The sequence below is a fragment of the Lissotriton helveticus genome, chromosome 5_1 (genome assembly GCF_964261635.1).
Source record: "Lissotriton helveticus chromosome 5_1, aLisHel1.1, whole genome shotgun sequence".
Taxonomy (NCBI): domain Eukaryota; kingdom Metazoa; phylum Chordata; class Amphibia; order Caudata; family Salamandridae; genus Lissotriton; species Lissotriton helveticus.
In genome coordinates, this window is record NC_136065.1 from 844,274,486 (window position 1) to 844,301,189 (window position 26,704).

General features: G+C 40.0%; 1 protein-coding gene across 1 annotated transcript in view; it reads left to right on the forward strand.

Moving 5' to 3' along the window:
* Positions 1-23,157, forward strand: part of CALY (calcyon neuron specific vesicular protein) — a 108,298-nt gene extending 85,141 nt beyond the window's left edge. The window contains exon 5 of the mRNA XM_078643316.1: positions 21,915-23,157. Within this exon, the coding sequence (XP_078499442.1) occupies positions 21,915-22,118 (204 nt within the window). The 3' untranslated portion in view covers positions 22,119-23,157. The remainder of the gene's footprint in view (positions 1-21,914) is intronic.
* Positions 23,158-26,704: the final 3,547 nt, after the last annotated feature.

A 26,704-nucleotide genomic window follows, 5' to 3' on the forward strand; every position in this document is an offset into this window, starting at 1 on the left:
CGCCTACCCCAGTGTACCTGACCTAAGCCTAATACGTGGGCGGGAGTAGATAAGTAGCAGTTTTAAGTTAAGTTTGCTTTGCCAAGGGTCTGACTCAAGAATTCTCTGTAAGGGGTTATTCAGTTCAGTACCTGGGATTTAGAAGGCTGGAGGGCTGGTATCTCTATCTCAGGACTTGATATCCCAGCTGCCTGCGAGGGCGGCTGGAAACGCCGGAGCTGGATTTCTCGGCAAGAGAAAAGGCAGCATCTCTCTCTCAGCGCGTCAAAAGGGAGGGGCAGCGTCCGTGGGCTTTCTGCATCAGCTGGGCTCCTCGGCAAGTCGCGCTGCTCCAATCTCGTCACCACCGTGTGTTTGCTTAGGGCAATGTCGGTATTATTTATACCTGAAAGGTGCCGAGATTGACGTAAGGATGGACATAAATACGTCAATAAGGATGTCATAAGAACTGGTCGTTCTTACATTCTTTACTGGAGTTCTTGGCTAAATCAAAACAATAGCTGCGGGGGATTTCCCAGGTTGCTGGAGGTTTGATTTGTTTTGAGAACTCGGTATGCTTTCTAGGGGGGCTGGAGGAATAGTGCTTGCCTAATGTGATTAGCATGCGCTATGACCTAATCAGAAAATGGGTTTCTGTGCCGTTGTATGGCTACTAGTGATTTATTAACCGGACAAGGGTCAGAAACAGGAATATCGATACAGTTCCCATAGTAAATACATTACAATACATAATATTGCACGTTGATACATTTGTTTTGACAAAGGGCCATATGATATGTTTTTTGTTATATATATGTGTGTGTGAATGTGTGATGAATTGACTAGTCAACAGTGTGGGTTGGATGTGTTGTAAATATGTATAGTGACTTTATCTTATTGTAATTGTTTTCCTATTGTATATTTTTGTATATGCACCTAAAAAAAGTACTTTTCAAAAACAAAAAGTTAAAGTGACTAGTGATATAAATAAATAAACAAACTAGTGAGGTTTGAAAAAAACGGACCGATATGTTTCATTCATATAGGGGTTACTAAAAAATTGGTAAGTCAATTCCGGTATTGGCATTTGTGTTGTTTATTCCTTATATCTGACTTAGCCTTGCTGGGTGAAGAGTCAAGACCCTGTGTTGTTCATACGTTTACCATCGGACTGACACTGTGACCAACATGGGCCTATTCAAGTGCACATATACTGGTAGGTATACAGTTTTAAAAAGGGACATATGTAGAACAATACAGTTTGCAAAACAATATACAGCCCATCTCAAAAAGGCATAACAAGAGTCATCACAGTGAACAGCCTTACGGTTTTTCTTAGTGGGTGGCTAACACCAAAACTCTTGCCTACTATGGTAATCTTTGAGACTACATGAACAAAATACGTGTCTGCAGCCTGTAATACAATGTGATAGCAAGTTTATGGCTAATTGGCTTTAACAAATGCTTTTCACAATAAAGAAGCTAAGGCTAAGGCAAAATACTATGTAAATGTAAATGTACATGTATTTATATAGCGCAAATCACCGACACGGTATCTAAGCGCTTGCTTAGGGAACCCGTCCTGGTATTCCCCTGTGAGATACCCCGGCAGGGTGTCCACAAGGTGAAAGCCAGGCATCCCGCCGCGAGGGGCCGTATCTCACCTAAGAGGGCCTAACAAGAATTATCACAGAGTAAATCTATATCCACAGTTTGTCACAGGATGTAGCCACCACCAAAAGCCTTGCCCACTACAGTAATCTGTGAGATTCCATGTAACAAAATTATTCTTTGGTGGCTTTCATACATAGTAATAACGATCAATTCATAAATGTATTAATGCTAACATATGCTTTTGACAATAAATATGACATGCTGATAGCCTTTATTGTAACATTTCATAATAAACAGATCAAGCCTAATGTCATGATCTTTGGATTGCCAGCATAACCAACTTAGTATTTCTGTAATGAGTATTAACTTTGCCACAAGCCAAAAAGAGCAGTACAAACATTCTTTTCAGTGGTAACATACAACCTTGGTTCAATCAAATCCAGTACTCAGGGCACCCAAAATGTGGGTAGAGCATACTCCGCTCTCTTAGTAGTACTCTAAAAACTACTTTTTGTTGATCGCATAAGGTCTGACGACAGCTACGCTGTCAAGTCAAACCTAAAAATGTGGCAAAGTAAGGATTCTTCCTGTCTTGATGGGGTTACACTGTTCCAGGATTTCTCCTTAGCTGCGTTGGTAGAAAAACATGGCTGACCCACAGAAATGTCATTTATTTTATAAAAGGCAGATTTTAATTTATTTGAGGAATTCAAATATGATATTATATCATATCATCTGCCTTAAAGCCTTACACTAAATCATTTCACTAAACCTCAAACTGCAACTGAGTAGTAATTTATTTCTCACCTTCCCATATACAAATCCGCTTGGCCTCATTGACATCACAACTACTTCTTACAATTTCATAGTCAGTCTTTAATATTCAGACATCATTGTCCTTCAAATCACATGTTCCAGGGCCAGGTACATATTCATCCCTTGTTTTGGTACCCTGAGACCCCACCCAGACATGCTGTTTTCCTGTCTTCCCTTCTCCTACTTTATCTCTGTCTGGAATGTCCCCATAAGACACATGCACCAGATTGATTGTTGTGGGCTTTGACGTAGACAAACCCCTTCAAGTACACTCCATTACCCCGCTCCAGAACCACCGTAATAGCAGTGAGAGCCATATTAGACCCCAAGTCATCTCTGTTTTATTGGTGTAAGATGATCCCTTCTGAACAGTTTTAGCATTTCTAGACCGGTGTTCTGTATTAGATCATTCTTTTTAAGGTGTGTGCTCAGTAAGCCTTGTATGCGTCCCAAATGCTTTTGTTCGAAGAACAGTGGGAGCACCTGATCTCCTCCCTGCTTAGACCTTTGAATGTTCACTACATCACAGCGACAACATTCTCTTGCCTGCTTGCATTCTGGACCATTTAAAGCAATACATTTCAAACTGTGCAACGCACCCCTGTTGGATGAGAGTGGGGTAGGCATGGTGTACGATGAAACTGACATTAAATAGACCATCAACATATTAAATCATTCTTTTTCAAACTTTGAAATTAATTTTCCATCAATAGCGTAATTTATATACATACGTATATTATGATCTTGTCAGATTGCCAATTAGATTAATTGCACATAGCGTTGTACACAGTGGAATTGATCACCTCGACCATAAAAAGAGACAAACTCTTTGTGTATAGTGCTCAATGCTAGAAACCGTACATCAACAAGATCAACATCCTTCCAATTCATATTCGTAATTCATATTCTGTGAATAAGGGCGTATTAACTCCTTCAGGTGGTATTGAATAATTTTAACAACATTGTTCAAATATAAACACATTGTTGTGATAAGTGTACCAAACACCCGTACTCTCTTAATTTTCATTGTACCCTAATGCACGCAATATATTAACCAGATTTTCTTTTTCTGGTATGCCGAAGTGGGGCAATTTGTGTTAAAACATTTGTTCACACAGCTTAAAGTAACTTATATCTTTCCTTTTTTCCCATTTTAGCAACATTATCTCCATGGGGGCTCCAAAGTTCTAAGTAGGTAGTTCATATGTAGAACTAGAAATAAGAAAGGTCCTTATTAGCTACTAATTCAACGGGACATGGCATGCAATTATTATTTGTTTCCTTTAGAGTTACACCGTTATCTAAAAAAAAGTGCGAAAAATAAAGATGAAATAAACTATTACTATTGCTTATAGAGTAGGCTATAAAAACCTCTTCGAAGATGATGCTTAGTCAATTTTTAAGCTATTGAGCTCTGTACTGTTCATTAAGACTATGCACCTAGATTCCAGTCTTAAAATAACAGGTGTATTTGTAAAGCACACGTTCAGGGTATCTTGGTGCTGAATAACAGATGTTTATTGTTACCCAACTCAAAGGTACTTATTGTATGGACCTCAGAATGATGAAAGGCTGGGTGAACCCACCAGGATTTGAACCTCTGACCATGTGGTCAAACCCAGGCCCCTACAGTGGACGCATTACTCCACTTATTCTTCTCAGGTGGGATTCTTTGCCTCCCCCTTTGCTTATTATAGGCACGCAATCAATTACTGAATATCATAAAAGTTCAACATTCCCTTCATGGTGGTATTTATGGAAGTGGCTATGGGATTGTGTTTTTACCAGCATGTGTGATGGCACTAAAATGTTGGAGAATGTGTTTGTCTGCTTGTAAATTGTGCTGCCAATATTCTTTTTTAGGACATGGACATACCAACATGCACACCACATATTTTGTTTTGCAGCTCAGATTTCGCATGATCTTTCTTGGTTGCTTCTGATTGGAGAGGAACAATTCCATACAATCCTTGCTGTATTAACAGGCACAGCATTTGTTTGCATCCCTTAAAACCCTCCTTACGGTTTACCATTCTTTTTTTTGGTCCTTCGTGCTGACTTCTTACAAGATGAACTCTTATAGATCTCCACTTTCTGAGGCCAGTTGAGCAGTCTGTTAGGTACTAACAGGCACATGCATCAAAGGATTTTGCGATCGCAAACGGTGCGAATCGCAAAAATCGTCCGTTTGCGATCGCAAAATCTGCTTTTGGAATGCATGAAGGGTGAAGGCCTTCGCAATTTGAGAATTCGCAAATATTTGCGAATTCTCAAATTGCGATTGCATTTAAGGAATCACATTGTGCGATTCCTTAAATGCAATGCATGAAACTTAAAAAAATTGCGATTTCGCAATTAGGGGGAGCAAATTACCATGAGGTTGAACCTCATGGTAATTTACGAAAACTTAGAAAAATGCACTTTTGTGCATTTTTCATAGTTTCATGTTGTGCACACACATGCCCTTAGGGAATGTGTGTGCACAACATATGTGCACAGATTGATTTCAGGGGTGCAACAGGGTGTCCTTTGGACACCCCTGCACCCTTGAAATCTCATTCTCAATTTGCGATTTGCTAATTGCTAATCGCAAATTGAGAATGTCTTCCCATTCATTCCTATGGGCCTCTAGGCCCATAGGAATGAATGGGGAGGTATTCCTTAATTGCGACTCGCAATTTGCGAGTCGCAATTAAGGAATATTAAGAAATCGCAATTTATTTAGCGATTTCTTGATGCATTGCATTTTGCAATTCCTTAATTGCGATTCCTTATTTTTCGCAATTAAAGAATCGCAAAAAGCAATATTGATGCATGTGCCTGTTAGCTTCCTATAACAGGATCACTTGTGATCATTTTCCATTTCCAACAAAGTATATTGCTTACCATATTTTGGTTTGTGTTTGGGGTAATTATTAATCATGGTCCCTGATCATTTGTATCCTTCTCTTTTCGGCCAAATATTAGTGTCTCTCTATTTACTGAATGTGCTATGTATGTTGGCTTTGTATTGTGTTTTCCTTATAGCCTCTCTTAACTAGTTTGTTGTAGATATTATTTTACTCTGTCTTAAAGGCTACAGGATTACTAAACATGTGTTTTGCCCTAAGCTGTTTGCAGTAACTTATATTCTGTTTCAATGAATAGGAATGGATGCGATCAGCATGTAGAATGTTTTTTTTCTTGTATTCCCTACCTCTGCGTGGATTTTTCAATTCCATCCCACCCAGTTTCTGGCTTAATATTCTAGAAAGACAACTTCCATCCTGCTTAGAGTGGCTGTGAAATTCAAAGTCAGATTGTTTATTTCTTTCAATGAACAATTTGGTCGTAGGTTCCGTGCCATTCCATCTATGAATCAAACCCATAATATCTTTTCCTCCATGATCTTCTGATACTCATATCAGATACCTGTTCTTCCTACCATCCTATGTGTAAATTTACATAGCTGGCGAGAAACAAGGGCCCCTAGCATTACATTGTAATTGCCTGTACTACTGATTGTCAAATAAAAAATGTTCTCTGTTAAACATAGATGCATCATTTTCAATAGCTTAGGATTGTGCCTTTACCAAGTCATAGGTCTTGATTTCAGAAAATTCTCAGTTCCACGTAATTCATCATCAAGATATATACTCTTATACAATAGTGATCAGAAGTGATGTTTTCTCCTGATGAATGCGATATATACATTTGAGGAAGTCAGTAGTATCTTTCAAATATGATGGTAAAGTTTAACAAAGGTTCCTAATATGTAATCAATATATTTTGAAACGTTCTCCAAGATCCTGCTTTTGGGTGAAATGATAGGTCTCCCTTGGGAAAGTTCTCTATTTTTAGTACTTTAAGGTAACAAATATAACACAGGAACCATGGGGTAATAATTTTTCAAGCGATTACACTTTTCATACATAATTAAACCTTGGTCATGCCAGTCTTGCAGATTTCAGCCCACTTTTAATTTCTGCTGTAGATACTTGTCATGATCTCTTTTCTCATAAAATTTTTGATCGCTCTATTGTCTTTCCGTCTCCCTTTATTATAGGTCATTGGCAAAAATCACACAGTTCTCACACTTATCTGTGGGTTTCACAATCATTTGAGCTTCTTTACTATATCAATATATTGTTTGTTGTAATTGTTATGTTTATCAGTTTCTGATGGTATACTTTTAAGTCATTTAATATGAGTTCATAAAAAATATCTATAGAGTCTTGTGAAATTCGAGAGATCTATTTCAATTTGGGATTAAAATTAGTATTAGCACAGCCACATATATCCAGCCCTGTAGCCCACATGTCTATTGGTGTCCTCTGTTCATTGGTATATTCTCTTTCTAAACTGGCAAGTACTTTCATTAAATCCAAGTCTCTAATTTGTACATTTTCAGCAAGATTGATCCTATTGGTAGAAGTAACCTATCTGTTTTTTCTCATTCAGGTTGTAGTGTTTGTTGCAATTTCTATTTATGAATACATTTAAAAATATCACCTCATTTCTCTACATAATCAAAACGGATGTATGACGTTACAACGCATGCTTTTACCACGCATGCTGTTACAACGCAAGTATTACAACGCAAACCTTTACAACGCATTACACTTGGGGGTGCTGGATAGTGAATAGTTTAATTTACTATTCCAACTCCAGTCCCCGTGGACACTAGGGAAGGTGTTGCATAGTTAATTAAAACTATTCCCTATCCTAGAGCGCCCCCCAGTGTAATGCGTTGTAAAGGTTTTTGTTGTAATACTTGCGTTGTAACAGCACTGCGTGGTAAAAGTTTCGTTGTAAAGGATGTTTCCCAATCAAAACATGTTTCTAGACAGAAACACTGACAAGTGAACAAATCGGTATCACAACTTTTGTCAGAGTTTTGCTACTCAGTATGATTATGGTATTTTCCTCTATTGTACCCATTAGTGTTGAATAATCAGCATTTGCCCCAATAACATTGTTTAGCTTCTTTTTTTATTTACATTGCTGGACTTCGACTGTTATCTTGTGGTTGGCACCATATCCTCCACTTCTTGATTCCCTTTTCATCTTTGTGTCTCAGTTCTCCTCATGTTTGTTGTGCCACCGGTTGTTTGTTTAGGTGAATCATGCAAAATTCCACAAAAAATACACTTATCTATCTTTGTTATCGTTTGTTACTTCATCTTGCATGCCGGTGTCCATTTCCAAGTTCAAATGCTGTTGTTGATGATTCTTGCCTGCTGCAACTACATTTAATTAAATGTTTCCATATTTGGTTGAACATTTTAGCAAACGTGTGCAGGTTGTCCGTTTCATGATAATTTTATCTAGTATATACTTCTCAATTTTTTTCTTTCTAATATCTTCAATTTTTGCTAGTCTAGATTCCATCTCGTTTTTAAATACTCCACTAGAACATTGCCCTTTTCTTGTGATAATTCATTATTCAAAGCAGTTATTTGTTTCAATACTTTTTCTCTATCTATATTACACCAAAATATTTGCATATCCATAGAGGTTGTCGCATTGTTGTTTTCCCATCCCCATAGCATTTCGGGATTAACACTATTCAGAATCCATGGGGGATTCTATCCGAAGCAAAATAATATTTTTCCACTATTTGGTCATTTTAAACTTTTTGGGTAAGATTCACTTGCGTGCTGTTTGGGACTCTAGGTTTACAGTTTCCCTCAGGGTTATCTGATTCATCAAACACACTTGAAGATGCTTCTTCTTCCCTATTCTTTCTGATATTTTTGTGGCAAAATAGTCCTATTTCTTGTATTATTGATCACGTTGTCATATGTTTGTATGATGCTCAAATTATAGCTATCCATATTCGTTATCTTCCCCCACTGAAAGTCTATAAACAGAAACACCTGTGATAGATGTATGAAAAGACCTTGGAGCCTTATAAATTCAGACTCATTTGCAAGTCACTTCTTGCCACCAGTTTATGCTTGAGTGGTCACTTGCCAATCGGGTAGATAATTTAAACATAGCGATTATAAACTCTTTAGACCATTGTGCTCCATGGAATACCAAGAAAGCCAACCAGAGACCCACCTTCAGAAATATGGTACTCACCTGAACTCAGAACAATGAAGAGAAAGTGTAAATCTCTGGACCAAAAATGCATTGGACAGACTAATATACAAAGAGGAACTAATTAAATACCACAAAGCGCTCAAACTAACAAAGAACATGTGAAAAAGATTGAAGGAAATAGTAGCTCATCTAAGACATTTTTTAAATAGTGAAAGAACTTGCCAATCCGACAGTACTTTCCCAAGTGCTTACCTCCTCTGTAGTCCACTGTGCGGAAGTCAGTGACGTATTTAACTATAACATTTCTAAAATCTATTCAACATTTAAGACACAACCAGCATTAGAGAAGCCAAATTGGGAATGTCTGGGAACTCATCAGAATGTAACCTCACATTTAGAATTATTTGAAACTATTACACAAGAGCAAGTTGAGAAATTAGGAAGAGAGAAAAAAATCTGGATCCCCTCTGGAACCATGTGTTCATTTTATTTATTCTTTTTTAGCAACTATACTATGCCCTTACCTAGCACATATATTCAATCTATCACTAGGCGAAGAAGTGTATCAGGATTTGTGGAAACAAGCATTGGTGTTCCTCCTGACAAAAAAAGCTGGCATGGATTGTTCCATTCTTTCTAACTATCGGCCAATCTCTCAGCTTCCTATATGTCTAAAATGTTGGAGAAATTGGCCAACACACCACTGATCACTTATCTGGAGAGAAACGATCTCTTATGTCCCTCTCAAACAGGCTTCAGAGCTAAAAACAGTACAGAGGCCACACTCTTAGCTGTGTTTGACAACATCAAACTATTGGTTAATCAGGGCAAAGCTGCTTCCCTGATCCTAATAGAATTGTCAGTGGCATTTGATACTGTATCACATAGACTTCTGATTAAAAGTGGACTTCACTCTAAAACTCTTCATGATTTAGCTCTTTCCTAAGAAACAGAACTCAGACAGTACAGCTAGGCCCATTTACATCATACCCAACAACAGTCAAATGTGGAGTCCAACACTTTTTTAATGTATATGTTTCGCCCCTGGCTAGGATTGTGAAATAAATGTAGATTTGAAATTTGAGCTTAAGGGGATAAGTCACAGTTGTTGTTAGCTATAGAAATAAAGAAAGATATGAGGACAAATTGGTTAATTGTTTATCAAAGACCGCAAACTGGATGACCAAGCATTGTCTAAATGGATGTATGACATTTTACCTCTAAAACTGAATGCTGAGAAGTCAGAGATTCTACTTTTTGGGTGGGCCAATCAGATCTGGGATTCCTCATGGTGGCCTACGCCGCTGGGAATCGCACCAGAGTCCAAGAAGGTAGCGAAAAGTCTAGGAGTCCTTTCAGATAATTCATTATCTATGTTAGAGCAGGTAAAGGCCACTTTTGTCAAATGTTTTGCTATTTTAAAATTGCAAAGGAGACTTTTTAAGTGGATTCCTGACAACTTGAGAAAAAACATAGTTGAGTCTTTCATAACAAGTATACTGGACTATGGGAACACATTATATGTAGGCATGGCAGCCTATCTGTTTTCACGATTGCAGGTTACTCAGAATGCAGCGGCCAGATTGATCAGCAATAAGGTCAGATTCAGTTCGGCATCTGCCTGTCTGGAGACTTTACATTGGCTGGTGATGTATCAAAGAGCAAAGTTTGCTTCACAATGGCCCTATTATTCTGAAAGGCAGAGTATAATTCTATTAGCCTTCATGTAAGCTGAGATCCCATAATCTTACATTAGCACAAGTCCAATAAAGAAAGTCAGAGAAGGAGGCTGCTCAATTTTTTATATCAGGCAGCTGTACAGTGGAACAAACTACCTACAGACCTACATCTCATCAAAGATCATCTGGGCTCAGGTAAAAGTTTAAAATATGTTTTTTAAGGACATAATTATGCTGGTGCCACTACTGCTGTATGCCTCAAGAAATGCTAGGGAGCGTTGCTAGTGCTGTAATATCCCAATGGGAAGAGTGATACGCTTTATAAAAAATGTGCGATAGCCAGTAGGTGTTATTATTATTATTATTATTGTTATTACGATTATTAAATATTTAAAGAGCACACAGCTGCCCATATGTGGGCTTCCCAGCACTGACAGCATTAAGTGAGAGCATGTGGGAATTTTACATTGCTTGGGAGAAGGTAGCTATAACCAACTTTTCCCATAGATGAAGCATTTTGTTTAGCTAATAACTTTGGTGCCATTTATTGAATCTTCATGAAAATTTCAAAACAAGCATGCAGGTTAGTTCACCTGCTGTTTGGAAAGTCTTGGGGTGATTCATGAAGTAGGAGCCGAGAAAAAGGGGGGTGTCCCAAAACATTTTTTGCCTATGCAATGTCTATGGGTATTTTGCAATCTTTAAACATGACTACAGCCCAAACTGCTGAACTGAATTACACCAAATTTGGCAGAAAGGTAGTTGTTGGCCTACAAAGAGCCCTATTTGTAATTTGTATATATCTAGGGACGCAGACCTTTTGCATATCCCACGGGTACCAGTGGATCTGAAGCACAATGGGATAAAAAAACTTTGCAAACTCAAAAACCATAACCCCACCACGCACGTCCAAAGGCCTTGCACAGTGTGGGTTTGGGTGTTTGTGGGGAGGGTCATCCCCTGAAATCAACCCCCTTCGGGCATGCAGGGCAGTGGTTGTATTAACGTACTGTAAGTATATATTAACCATGGAAATTCACGGAAAAAACCAAAGGTTACAGGGAAGTTATAGTTAGGTTCACGTTTTACCCACACAAAACCATATAAATTCAGCAGTTAGAGTTATACTTATTTGAAGAAACCATAACTTGTGCTGTTAAGTAACTTTAGGCCTCAAGTTATAGTTTCTTAACATAAGAAGTATAACTATAACTGCCGAATTTCTATAGTTTAGTGTTATTAAAAAGTGAACCTAACTAAAACGTCTCAGTAACCTTTGTTTTTTTTCAGTGAAGAAATATATATTCCCTACTAGTGGTTTCCGGTAAGTAGTTTTAGTTGCAACCTAGTTTCCATAGGAAGAGGTCATTTTCAGCTGCCTACTTCAGATAGAGTCTGGAAAGTTTCCGAATGAGAAAAAAGGGGGGTCTCAAACACGTTTTTCCTACGTTACTTCACATTGGACCTTTGAACAATCCTACGGCTCGAACTGCTGGATGGAATTACACCAAATTTGGCAGGTAGCTAGGTCTTTGTATGCAGATCATGCGTTTTGTAATTTGGTGTAAATCTGTTCAGTAGTTTGGGAAATATTAAGTGAAAAATACATTTGTATGCCTGGGGACACAGATAATTCGCAGATCTACCTGCAAATTATCCACAAATCTGGGGGTGAAAGGAAGACCCTGATTGGCTGGCCGCAGGTTGAAAGAAAAGTTGCAGCTGACATTTTGTTTCCACACATTGGCTTGGTGCAGTGAAAATACACGGTAAAACAGATAGAAGGGGGCAGGATATAGGTATATGGACCCGAGAGGATGCCTAGAGGGGTTCCTGAGGGACCCTTCCCACCCTAAAATTGTGTTTTATTTTTTTTTGCTGTATTTTGCTATCTGCAAATCCTCTGTGAACTTTGGCCCTAGCAGGAAAACAAACATTGAAATTCACTGATAAAACCAAAGGTTGCAGGGTCATTATAGTTACCCTGCCTTTGTTGCCTATACAAAACCATAGAAATTCAGCAGTTATAGTTATACTTATAGTTATACTTATCTGAAGAAATGATAACTCATGCCTGTAAGTAACTTAATGCAATGAGTCATAGTTTCTTAACATAAATGTAACTATAAGCAACCATGATCCGGCGTGCAGGTAACAGCGGTGGGGTTGTGGGGCTGTGCAAGGGGGATTTCGAGGGACGATGCAGAGGGAAAATTAATTATTTATTTAATTTTCCCTCTGCATCATCCCTCGAAATCCCCCCTTACTCCACCCCACTGCTGTTACCTGCACGGACCGCAGCTGATTATGAGTATAACTATAACTGCTGAGTTTCTATGGCTTTCTATGGGTAAAAAGCAGCTTATCTATAACAACCCTGTAACCTTTGATTGTATCAGTGATATGATAGATAGATAGATAGATAGATAGATAGATAGATAGATAGATAGATAGATAGATAGATAGATAGATAGATAGATAGATATATAGATAGATAGATAGATAGATAGATAGATAGATAAATAGATAGATAGATAGAATAATTATTTAGATATACACTTTATGGCTCTTTAATTTGTACACAGCGATTACATTCTGCCGGAGCTATTGATAAGGGTGCTTCAGTACATTCCACTGGTAACTTTTATCACCACAGACTCATAATGCTCTTCTTCAAGACAATAGCCATAAGCATATATTTATATTGTCACAAGTGGCATAGCTGGTGACAACCTTCACAGGAAGTTGGGGCCAGCATGTTTTTATTTTATAGACTTGGAACTCAGTTTCTCATTTTCAATGACCAACTCTCCGGCAGTAAGGCTTTTCTAGTTCTGTTGTGACTTCTGGAGAGTGCATAAGCAAATTAAACATTTATTTTCCGGTGTCTCCACTTCCTTCCCACAAATATCCTCTTTTTCATTATTGAGCTCTTCCCTTACTCATAGGCCCTCTTCCTAGAGTCGGCTGCAACGCCCAAGGCTATAAGTAATCTAAGTACTTCCTCTTGTTGCGCACCCTTTGAGCTGAAGCTTTCAGGTAGACTTCTTGAATTCCAGTAAGCAAAGAGGAGGTGCGATTGCCTGCAGGGGCTTAAATCAGGCTCCTCAGATGACCCATATTCAGTGCAATTTATAGATCACTTTCCACAGGCATTACAGACTGATTCTAGGCTCTAGTCTTGGACACTTGGTAGCTTGGGTTTAATCCAGATTTTTGGACAGAAAGCAGGTTAACAAAGGGCTGCTGCCAAGCCAATTCTCAGGGCTTTGGCAATTTAGGAACACCAGTGGGATATGTGAAACAACTGTTGCGTTTGGATCCCCATGAACTGGGTACTACTGCAAGATCAGTGAAGGCCAAAGTGCCATCTTTTAAGGCTTTTACTTCCAAGAGAAACAATATCAAACCGTCAAGGTTTACCCTACACGAGTGAGGTAGATTTAGAAACTCAGATGCAGGTACCACAAAATTACAAAATGAAAATATGCATTTTGTCTAATCAGAGCTATGCCTTTAAAAAAAATAATCAAGAATTTGATATGCCAATAGGTCTTGCTTTCTAATGTGAGTGCCAAGCAATTGGGTTTGACAATGCTTGCTTCTACACGATTGCTAAAAAAAGTGAAAATAACTGGACGAAAATACGTACAGGCCATGGAATAGGTTTAGCATTGGGAATACACATCTAGTCCCTACTGATGGGTCTCTGGGGTACAGCTCCAGATGTGAAATGCCATCTTTTAAGAAATTGCTTGCAAAAAGACAGAGAAGCAAAACTCCCCAATGTCAACTGGGTCCCGACTAAGGACAGTGAAGTTTATCTCCCATCAATAAAAACCTTAGTGTGGGCAGAATTAGAAAGTATATTATTTCATTGTCTGTGGTAGTTTTCCAAAGCAATAGACAGCTTGACCCTACAGACCAGACAAAGAAATATTAGGAAGAGTCATTCATTATCTGCAGTTAGAGACCAGATTACGCGTGTATGCCCATCCATAATTGTTATCACTACACCTAGTTTGAAGGCCCAAGTGTCAAAATATATGTGCTTATCTGACATGTTAGCATTTTACTTTTTGGTGGAGGCAGGGCTGGGTTGAGAACCCAAAGCAGCCCTGGCAAATTGGTCAGACCAGCCCCCATATGGTGCGAAGAGAGCGAAAGCACAGAGCGAGCCTGACCACTTCAAGGAAAGTTTGAGGGGGGGTTCGCCCCTCAAAACAGATACACAAAATAGCACAATTGTGCATTCTACAACACATTTTTCATGATATATTTAGAGGTATTAACTTTTAAAGCATAGTAAATGATGACATTACAATGCACGAAGACACCCAGTCATACCCACAGACATTCTTATAGAGAACCCAAAAAAGACAGACCTGTCCCCATGCGGAGCGCAGCGTAAGATCCAGACCACTGCGAGGGGGTTGTTGGGTCCTCCCCTAAGAAAAGTTTAAGAAAAAATGGTGTGTAACACACAGTGCTCATTAAATATTGAAATAAATTAACTTTTACAGCATAATAAACATTGCCCTTACAGTGCACCAGGATACCCACAGAACTCTCTGCTGTATTTAATATATTAGAACCTATTTGTTAATGCTTCCTATTTTTAAACCGTTTGGAACTGCATTTAGCTGCAATCTAGGTACTGCACAAAACTGAACGGACAGATCTCCCTTTATAAAACCTCTTGTCTTCTGTTACACATGAACAATGAAAAGCACTGTACTCGGGCGAGCCTTTTTAAATTAGGGTTCTCTTTAGCGTTTGATGTTTTTTAAGAAAAGACTAATTGAATAAGTAATTGAGCTTGTACAGAAGAAGACCCCATTTAAATATTATTTTTAATCTGGTTGCTGATTTGTGTCTATCGTGTAGTGGTGGTGAAATGATGTACAAGCAATAGTGCTGAGCATTCATTCAAAAAAGCATTACACCTATTCAAGTTATTAGATACAGAAGCTAAAAGTTAGCCATCCTGAAAAGTAGGATTGATAGGGTGGAGAATATGGGCGCTTCAGGGACATTAGTATGAGGTAGAAACATCACAAACAGAATCATGTGTGCAGGAAGGGGACCCTTATCACGGGCAACATTGTCCACCAAGGATAATTTAAGGCTGGCTATTGTGACCTGTGGTTACTCAGATACTGTGGAAGAGGTACATTGGCTGCCTCTTTATTGTGGCTTTGAACCAATTCAACCTCACAGCCATTGTAATAAGAGCCAGGGCATAACTGGCCCTACTACCTGTTAAATGACTGAGAATGGGGAAGTACACATGGATTGCATTTCTCCATTATGAACACTCTGCTGCAGGCATGATGTATAAGATATGAAATGTCAAGCATTGAACACAGTGTATAGAAATGTCATTCTCCTGTAAGTTGACAACTTGGCAATGGCAAGTTGTCAGTTCACATAAGAGCAAAATGTCTACACTTTCAATTGTTGGCAGCTCTGCATTCACTTACCTTAGCTGCTGCTGGCCTGCTTGGATGGGGTCTGGACTAGGCCTGCCTGTGCAGTGATTCCTGATGTCTTCTTTTCTAAGGCAGGCAGAAGAGAAATGGCATAATTGTGGAAAATTCGTGAGTAAAATTGAAAAGGCAAGTTTATGAGCTTTGACCACCTATCAGCTGACGGGAGGCTCGCAACAACTTAGAATGTGCAACAGAACAACATATTTGATTTTGCTAAATTGGACAAGACCACTTTCTGAAATTGCTGAAATGCGCTGCTTTTTTAAGAGCAACTACAGGAGCACCAAACTGATAGAAAACCTGTAAATGCTTGCAGTAGCCACACTCCAGACACTTCAGCAAAACATATCTAGGCATACCAGCCAAATCAATGTGTTGCTTGAAAGAGAGGAATAACAATATTTTTTTAAGGACATTCACAGAAAAACTCAGAACAGTCTCTTTCTGCCAGGTGTCTTGGCCTATAAGAATTCATTTAAACTCTTCTATTCAGGAAGTTAGAGTAAAAAAACACACTGCAGGCTTGTAGCTTCTTTCACCCTTATGCCTCAGTGTGGATCTCCTTTTCAAATTCCAATCCTCAGAGGAGCTTGATTCATTCCAACTTAAAAGTGGTAACAGGACATATGTGAGCCAGAGGTTTTCTCATATTTATAGGGTATTCATGTTCAAGTAGACCATTTTTTCAAAGTTTACAATTGTATCAATGCTATTCATTAAACTTTCCATGCCTGATACGTCTATTCCTCAATTTAATATCTATGGGCCTGATTACGACTTTTGTGGACAGGGTTTCTCCATCACAAACGTGACGGATATCCCTTCCACCAAATTACAATTCCATTATATCCTATGGAACTTGGAATACGGAAGACGGGATATCCGTCACGTCTGTGATGGAGTATCCCATCTGCCAAACTTGTAATCAGACCCTATGTCTAATAAAGCACAAAGGCAAATATAAACAGGGGTTCAGTGTATCTGAGTTGATCAAGATCTGCAGTTGCTAATTCTTTGGATATATTTTAACTGCTCCAACCACAATATTGGTTAGAATTCACTTCTCTGGGGCCCAGAAGAACTTCCCACCATCGCCACTTCTCCATCTGACCAAATGTCTTTTCATTTATGTAGTGTATCTTAAATTAGAGTAAGCAGTGCACCAAATAATATTGAAATAGTTTTAGGTTCATATGTTTATCCCAGGAAGTAAAACTATAATGGGGACTAAAAACAATGTGTATGTTTTGAATGCATTTTGAAACTGCTGATGTTTCTAAAATTCCTTTCTGTTAATCCAGATTTCCCTATCAGAGATATTAGCTATAAAATGCTCGCATAGTTCATCATTCCATCTGACAAACCCTTTCAATAAGGTCAGTTTAGAAAGAGAACTTAGAATTGTGCAGTGGCACTACCACCTATTCATTCATCCTTGTGACCTTCTATTGCTATTGAGGTGTAAGGGAAATTAGTTGAGACAGACCTTTGTGAACCAAATGTCAGAGTTTGAAAAAAATCTTCCACTATCTGCCTCTTTCTTGAAATAGCAATGTCTTACCTAGGCCAGGGCAACCACATCCACAGATTGGCAACTGGCAATTCAAACTACTTACTGAACCTCAAGATGTGTTTTTTAAACCATACCCTTCCACATAGACCTAACTGTGCAGAACCATCTGTGTGATACAAGGTTGGCCTGACCCCAAGGTAGTTTTCTCGTGTATCTCCATCTTCCTTCTTAGAGATGGAAATAGCATTCAAAAGTCACATTTTGTAAGGTATACACACATTTTGGTAGTTTTTACTTTAGATAGTACTGTGGTAATTTCCCTCATCATTTCACACTTTGAAGACTTTTACATTGAACATTAGGAACTTGTCCTGAAGCCTTGTATTCTGTATTCCTAGGTGTTTGAAAGATCTTTATTCTTCTTTTAGAATGCAGACTAAATTTGTGACCTTTCCACCTTTACAATCAAAAGGATTGACGTCTGCCACATAATTTCCATTTCACACTGTCCTCCAAATTCTGTGATCATGCTCATCTGCCTTGGTCTTGAAACCCTAGGATATTCCAAGAAAAAGCTATCCCATAAGCAAAGAGCAAACCCTAGTCTGCTGACTTCCTTTTACTTCTCCTAACCTTCCGGGGGCCCTGAAATTGATTAATATGTGATTATGTTTGACCTGGTCTAAGAAAGATTCCAAAGCCAGGGAAGAGAGCAAATGTGGCCAGGATGAGTCCTGCCTGGTACTTCTTTCCAGAATTACGTTTTCCTATAAGAGCCCATTTATTCTGACCTGTGCCCTAGGTTATTCTATACAAGAGACTGACACAGGCAAGAAACATTTTCCTGGAGTTTATCTGTACTAGAACACAGAAAGCCTAGGACAACTTAGAGAGGTCAAAGGTTTGGTTATTGTCAAGCGATTGTATAGTAAGGCTGCACTGCTTTTACTAAAATTGCCCTTGTATTAGAAACCTGTTTTCTTCCAATAATTCCTTGGACAGAGGCAGAGGAGCATGCACACTATGTTTGATCATTCCCCTCCACCCCATCCCCTTCCCATCATACACCCCCCACACAGAGGTGTCATAGGTCATTTTTGAGTTGCCCTCTTTGATTTCTCCACAGATTCTCAATTTTTCAAAGGCAGAGATTGACTTACCAATTTTATTACATGTCTGTTCACATGTTTGACTGACAGGTGACTGCCATCAGGAAATTACATACAAGACACAACCTATATTTCTTATGAAAATATTGAAATGTATTGTTTCTTGCCTTTTTGTACACACCTAATACTCTCCCCTTCTTAGGGTTGTCATTTAAACCATTAACACATAAATGTAATCTCAGAATCACCCCCACCTGCTTCCTTTAGCCATTACATCAATCTGGCTTCTTACTCCTGGTTTCCTCCTCTATTCTAGCCCCACCCCATTCATTTTAACCAACAAACTATGTAATTTTTCCAACAATTCCCAGTAAGAAGCAAATCTTGCACAAAACAAATATATCTCACATCATAAGTAATTCTTCACTTCAACTACCTCTAAGATGTAAACCTGCAAGAATATGTGCCATCGTGTGTGGAATAAAGCTCTGAGGTGTTTCAGAATCAGTGGCAAGATTTATCCAAAAGCTGGTTCCAGACTGGCTTGAACTTTTAGCCCTTCATCATTCTCACCCACTGTCAAACTTTCTGCAGTATCAGCACTCCATGTTTGTGGTGCTCCTTTGAGTGTTCGTCCTCTGGGCCAAGGACTTCGTCCATCCTGTATGTCGTATCATGATTCTTAGTGCATCTAATATCCTTTTCTTCAGACATTGTGCTTTCTCTGTCATCGTTTTTAACTCTCACTGTGGGGTCCTTCTTTGGAGTGCTTTTCATTGTTTCAGTTTTATGACTGTTTGAGCTTTTGTTCAGAGGGGACCTGAGCTGGAAATTTGATCTGGCCTGGTCCTGTTGGAGCAATACCAAGATTGGTTTGCATATGGTTTCCAGAAGTCTAAAGTGGGGCAGCGGGCAAAAATGATGGACTGAAAACCAGTGCAGGGAATTGTCTGTGGCTAGACTTTTCCAAACATTTCCACCCATCACCTTTTTTGTTTCAGTTCTTCCTACTGTAACCTGCTCCAGGTCTCCTGTCGGTTAACTCTTATGAACGATTTACCAGAGTTGATCAGAGGAAGGATCCTTTGTGAGGGAGCTTAAAAAAATGCCACATTTTCAATTCATATGTAGCAAAAATCAAAAGCAGTTTTGTCGAAGTTCCCGAGGTATCCAAGCAAGAGCATGAACTTCTGCCATCACCACTTGATTCCTTCAAGTGGACAGAATTAAAAAGTATATGATTTGCAATGATATCCTAATGCATGGAGGTTTTGCCATAGTAGCAATATAGAGCTGATTATGCCATTATGTACTGTGCAAGGTTTGCATCATTGCCTCTTCACTCCACTAACCCTATGAAAACCTCTGGACCAAGGTAGTCGCCACAGACCACTCTTCGGAGTCGCTTCCTATTCTTCATTATCAAGGAGCTTTACTTACAATGTTCAATAAAGGTTTCAATGTTGATCACACATCATATACAAGATAACTAAGAGGTTGCATTATGATCATGGTGGGGTATTTTGGACACAAGTTCACAGTATCAGCCTGGAGAGGAGACATTGTGAGATAAGGTTTGAACGGGATTTTTAGAGGGGTTTAGGATTAAGGGGTCAAACTTTGAGATAAGGGGCTGCATCACTAAACATTTCTGGCTGACTATTTTATGTCGTCTTTGGTGGTAAGCTAAGGTAGTGCTTGCTCGAAACACATTTTATCACAGTATTATGGAAGCCGGACTCTGGAGGTGGCAATGAGTGACAAGAATATTTGTTTGCATTTATTGTGTGGCATTTTGTTGTGGTGGTGATAGATTATGTTGTTTTTTGTGCTGCAGCATTTTTGTGAAGTATTACTGCAATATGATATTGTGTTTCTGGGATTGTGCGTTGCGTTCCTGATTTGTTGCTTTACATTGTTGTTGTGGTGTCTTTTGTATTTTATTGTGTTATGTTCTTTAGTTTACTTTAAATATGTGAACAGATGCAGCTACATTTACCGTCAAAAGCAGCACATGCCTTTAAAGTACATGTGATAAACAACTATTTACCACTGCCTAAGGTGGTGAAATATCCTTGCTCTAGATTTTCCTCTACTTAAAACAGGGGTCAGCCCCAAAGAGAGGCAATGAGTTTGTCTTCATTTAGCACTTGCATGGCTTGCTTTATGTGATTATGGACCCTATAAGAACAACCAAGGATGATCATGATATGGCACTGTGGTGCGGCGTAGGAACAACAGGTCATAAAATGAGACTGTGGTGGGAGGCTGAAGGCCACTAGGTATTGATTTCAGCTTGGAAGTGGAGATTCAATCATCTATTATTGGGTTGCTTATCTGGTCCCACAGAATTCAGACAATGAAAATGTAATATATGAATACGTAGGATGTTTAAATGTGCCCAGAAAGGCAGCCTTTTTAAAGAGTTATAGGTGTGTCTTCTCACATATAATCAGAAATGCTTATATTAAAATGTAAACAGTAATTGTGTTCACTTGATTTTGAACAAACATTGACAAAGAAAAAATGAACAATACAATTATTTTGGGGGTAAATTGTTGTAAGATTTGCTGTTGACAGTATTATGGACAATGATACCAATTACCAAGTTGAAGCCATTACCGTATGAGGCTCAAAGTAGTATTTCCAATTGAGGAAGCTTGAGCAGAAGAGTCCTCAATATGAAAACGGGCGGCCACATTGGAGTAAATTCCTCTTTTATGCAGAAGTCAAGACAAAAAATAAAGTAATCCAAAGCGATTTGGGATTGGGCATGGGTGTGAAGTAGTAGTGAAAATCACCAGGGAAAAGCAGGAGATTACCCAGAGTCTATATAAGCAGGGAACAGAAGGAATGCACAAAATGGGGCCCTGTAGGGAGGTTTCATTCTCTCTTTTGTTTTAAGTGATGACCAGAAGGCTAGGCATTTGCTCTTCTTCTGTGCTGCATGGTCCGTGGTGTATTCCACGGTTGATCCGGGAGTCCAACTTTGAGAGAATTTGAATTGATTAGAAGAGACAAAAGCTCCAAAGAGGCATTTGTTGTTTTTCCCAGCTAGGACACATGACACTTACGGGCCAAGGCCGTTTTCTGGCCTGAGAAAGCATTGTTCTGGTATGGTCTGAACAAAAGGTGGCAGTGCATATCTGACACATGAACAAGTCATAATGTGGCTGAAGGACTTCACAAGATTGGCTAATATGGAAAGAAAGGTTTTTATCCTCATTATGGGGGGCTGTAAAACTGTAACGCTATTGGGAATAGCATAATTTGCTGTTATGACTATGTTGGTTTTATCTGTATTAAAACATTGGAATGTAAAGAACCCCTTTGAAGACAATGGAGTGGCACATGACCAATGACGATCTTCTGCTCTAACTTTCGAATGTTTTTTTTCTCCAGTTTTTCAATTTTAAATTTAGAATATTTGTACCACTCCCCCTTTTTTAATAAAAATAAATATAAATATGTGCAAGGTATATGTTTCAATTTAAATGTTAATTTGTTACATTTTAATTAGATCTGTTCTGTATTTTATCTCTTCTACACTGTGGCATTTCAATGTACTTTGTTTGCTAATTAAAATCAATTTTATGAACACATTTTTTTTAAATGGCATGTTTATTAGCGATCAACCCAAACTTGAACTTCACACTGACTGTTTTGTACCTCTTCTCTTGCTTAGCATAAGCACTGCACCCCAGCGGCCATGGAGATGTACTACGCCGAGGAACATGGTGGGGTTGGAGGAAGCCTCTACACAGCCCTCAGCCACCTCAGCCAGGCCAAGAAGAGTGCCCCTGTGCTGACCTCGTCTTGGGTTCCGGTGCCCAGCACCCAAAAGGTGACTGGCAAGGCGCAAGAAAAGCCGGCAGCCTCACCGCAGTAGGTCGGTGGGGTGGCGGATGAGACGAGGCCCTTGACTGGTCCCTCTCAGCAGCAGACAGCATGTCCACCCTGAGAGGCGAGGCTGGATTGTGCGAATGGAGTACCGCAGATACTTTGGGGGACAGTATAAAAGCATTATACACACAGCACTTGCTTTCGAAAGTAAATTCTAAATCAGGAGCAGGCCACGGACCACAGAGGTGCTCTCCTTGAGCATCAGAGGTGAGGCAAAGGGTAGGTGGAGGTGTCACCATCACAACATATTGATCATTTCCCAGGAGATACCTGTAATATTTTGAAACTCCAGTATTTGTCTTGTAGAAGAGCAGACATCTGCTCCTGCACTCTACCCTGCCTCCTGTGGTTCCTATAACTTTCCTCATCTCTCGCCCCAAACCACAGCCCCTTGGCTACCACAGTTTATCACGGTGTTCCCCCTCCCTCATTGACGCCCCAGGACCAAGGCTGGGGGACCTCAGAACTTCTGCCTGGATTCAAATCATGTTGTGGCAGGAGAATGCTTCTCCCTCGAATGACACAGGGTTTTTTTTTTGCTTTTTGGTTTTATCGCTTGTTATGTCTGAAAACGAGAGCTAGTATTTTCAAATTATGTATTATTTGATGTTGGGGCTGTTTCTTCGCATAGCGCTTCAGTACAGTCCGAGAAACCAAGAAAGAATATGTAACTCAAAGCTGACATTCCACCCTACATTCCCTTTCTTACTTCTAGTCGCTGAGCTTTTCCTAGCTTAACCTTTCTCTTCACCTATCACCTGTTTCCATAATTTATTTTTCTTGTCACTCACCACTGCATACAGCCTCCACATCTACATTGGCAGCCCACCCTACCTGCTGAACAGAGGGGGTCCTCACATCCAAAGGTGCAGGTACAGGGGAAAACCAGTCACATGTCTGACACCACTTAAGGGCCAGTAGGGCTATGTAAGGATCAGTAATGTGCCATATCAGTGCTTAATATGTAAAAATATACAAAATAAATTAGTGCCACACCCACACTGTTTTAGGGGAGGCCCACGCCACCCGCTGCCTCCACGGGCACAACACTCTCATACTGCCAGCTTCACCTACTGCCAGCATGTTGCCATCCACTGCCCCCAGTGGCAGAGTAGTTACACATTACAATACATAGACAAATGTGGCAGCCCATTGCAAACAAGCCTGGACAGTACAGAAAGCCTTAGTAAATAAATAACCTAGAACGAATGAAGTCACTACAGCTCTACCCATGTTAAAGTTTCATTTATTTACAGCCTACTAAAATCTGTGGTCTAATCTTAACTCAGTGGTCCTGATCAGCAGAATTATCTGTGCGCATACCTAACCTCAGGCTCCTCTGCCGGGCACCACCATCATCTTCATCATCTGATCAATCTGCTCTACCACTGATGTTATTAGGGCCACTGTTTAAAAACAACAGAATTGACCCTACTTGGAAAAGCAACCTATAACAATTATAATTCCCTCCTATGAAATAGTTCAGAAGCAACAAATGAATTTCTTTGAACAAGTGATATAGATTGATGTCAAAGCTGACATTCATGACTGGTGATTTAAACCTATCTGAGCTGGCCTCTTATTCGTTGAGGTGTTGAGGGTGTCAGCAGGCACTGACCCAAAACTTCAAAGAGAGGATCACCACTCCTGAAAGCCATACAAGGGTACAGGGTGGGCAGAGATGAACAACAAGGCAAACACACAGTAAACTTGTTTGGCCTCACAAGTCATGGGAATGCAGCCCTCCGAAGAGGGTGAGACCTGAAGTAGAGGGTCTCACCGCATATTAGCCAGTGCTCAGGTCTCACTTTGCAGACCCACACATTCTTCTGAAGGTGTGCCCCCGCCAAGAAGGTTCAAAGCAGCCAATAGGAGGACATTTCTCTCTGCTTGGGGCGTGGCAGATGCATGGGGTCCTATTTTGAATCCTCATAACCACACCCCCTTACTGGGGCTGCAGAATTAAAGTGCTGCAATCCTTAGCAAGCAGTTCTGCAAAATAATATAGTTTGCCCACAAAGTTAGGAAAAAATGAAGGAGTGCATGAAGGCACATTATGTTAGAGTCATGAAATGTACCAAAATAAATACTTGACTCACAATAAAGGTGCAGGTTGAGCATAGGCAAACTAAACTCAAACTAAGCAAAGCTCATACCTTTGCTGGAAGCACTTGGGAACGATGAGTCTCATGTCAGGCATGTCTTGGATCTCAACTTCTGATACCCCAACGCCCCTCTTGACTTCCTCTCTAATTTTTTATGAATTCTAAGATGGAGCTGAGAACAGCCACCTCTTCCGGGAATACAGCCATCACCATTGCGATTCTGGTTCTGAAATCCTCCTTGTCCTTGTTCCTGGTCATCCCCTCCGGACTGGCTGCTCTGCGGCATCTTTGTTGCCAATTGAACGCTATTCATGACTTGGATGAACATGTTCCTCCATTGCTTCTGTTAGGATTCCGCATTACCTGCCCAGCACACCTTACGTCCTATGTACATTGGAATAGGAGTGCCTCTTCTGCTCCCCTGCTCCTCACATCAATACCTGCTTCCCATTTTCACATACCCTGCACTCCTCTTATCTGTCTTACCCAAAAAACCCTTCTGCTCTTCCACTTGTTTCGCCTTTCCTCTTCTCAAGCTCTATCCCGCCACTCAAACCTCCCTTTAATTGTTGTGATTTCTAGATCTTCTCCTTTCCTCTCCTCTTCTTTCTCATTCCTCTTCACTCACTTGTTCTCCTTGTCCATTAATTTGCCTATTTGCTGTCTCCTCTCAAAATTTCCTATTTTTGACTTCTCCTTTGTTCATCCTCCTACCCCAGCCCCACTCTACAGTTCCTCTGAATTCTACTTCCTCTTCCCCGTCCCTTCCTGGCTACTTCACACTTGGCTGGCCTCACCCCCCTCTCCTTATATTACCTCCATGTTTCCCTACGTCATTCCCTTTCCCCGCTTCTCTCCTCTGCTTCGAATACTCTCTCCTTCCCCATTCCTTACACAGTCAGCTCTGAGCTCCTTCGCTGCCTGGGTTCAATCTGCCCTGGAAAGCGCTGCTGCTCTAACAACACTTAGTATTTTTTTTTATAGAACTTGTGATCTGTTGCATTCACAGAGCTGCACACCCATGTGTCTCAAGTGCCAAATGATTGTTCTGATGAGCATTTTTTCTGTTAGTAAAACATATAAATGTCGGCCTGCTTCTCCGTCTCTGTTTATTCTCTCTTGACCTGTCTCAGGGACCCCTGCCAGGTATCTGACTCCAAGTATAACCTGAGTTGGAGGCTGTCAACAGAAAGGATATAGGCCACCCCTCAGAGGTCCGAACGCATGAATGCTTGTGTATGTAACAGGGTAAGCCTGTGTGGGTGCACAGTAGACAAAGGTGAAAAAACTTAAGGGCATATTTATGATCCTCTTGCACCACCGGAGCGTCATTTTTTGTGATCCTCCAACGGCGCAGACAACAAAATCATATCTATGAGGACACGCAAAGCCACATTGTGTGGCTTTGAATGGACTCTTACATATGGAGTAAGGCAAGGCACCGCAAATCGCTGCATCATTGGCGTAGCTGGAGGGGGGAGGTGATCCGCCCGGGCCACACTGTTTTTGGGGGCGGCGGAGGTGAGCAAGTCGTGTCTGTCAACTACCACCATACCCCTGCATTCTGCAGCTCACATAGAAAGAGGAAAACGCTTCTCAGGATTGATTTTGTGCAGGTAGGTGTCCCCTCCTGCACAAAAACAATCCTGCTAACAACACAGGCACCCTTGCACCATGGTGTAAGGGTGCCTGCGTTGGTGCTTTTTGTCCTTTACCCCAGCACTGGTGCCAAAACAGCACCAGTGCTGGGGTAAAGGACAAGAATGCACCATAATAAATATATACGGTGTATTCCTGTCCTTTCACTTTGGGGTAGGGCAGCACAGGAAGGTGACTTGCTGCACTGCCCTACGCCCAATCAATATAAAAGAGGTCCCGAGTAATTAATAGACCTTTCAGATAGTGTAGGTGTCGCCTAAAGGGATCTTTCTCATGACCTCTGTGAAATTTCAAAACCCTCGTTTGGTAGAAGTCACTTCCACAACCAAACTCTTATAACTTCTAAATGGTGATATGGATCTAAAAAGAACTTGAAGAAAATGTAAAAACCTTCTACAACAGCAGTTCTTAACTTTTTGACTTGCCTGGGTCCTCCACTTAATGATTACAGGAATCTGGGGACCACCTCTGAGTCATTCCTAGAAACCTGGGACCCCGGACTTGGCAGTTTCAAAGATTCAAACTTCAAAACAGCCCACAAAAATACAGATACAAGTATCTATCAAAGAAAAACGCAACCAATGAAATATTTTATATTATTCACAAACAAATATAGAAACATTTTAATTTTAATTTTAACTGGAAGGTTGGAGCTTTTCTAAATTAGTTTTTTAATTCTAAGTGACGAAGCAATATGCTAAAGTCTAGCATATCGCTTTCTCTTTTTTATACCCTAATACTGCTCTCTTTATGTCCATGTTTCAATTGAGGCCATCCATCATCCTTAATATATTCTGTAAGCTCTTTC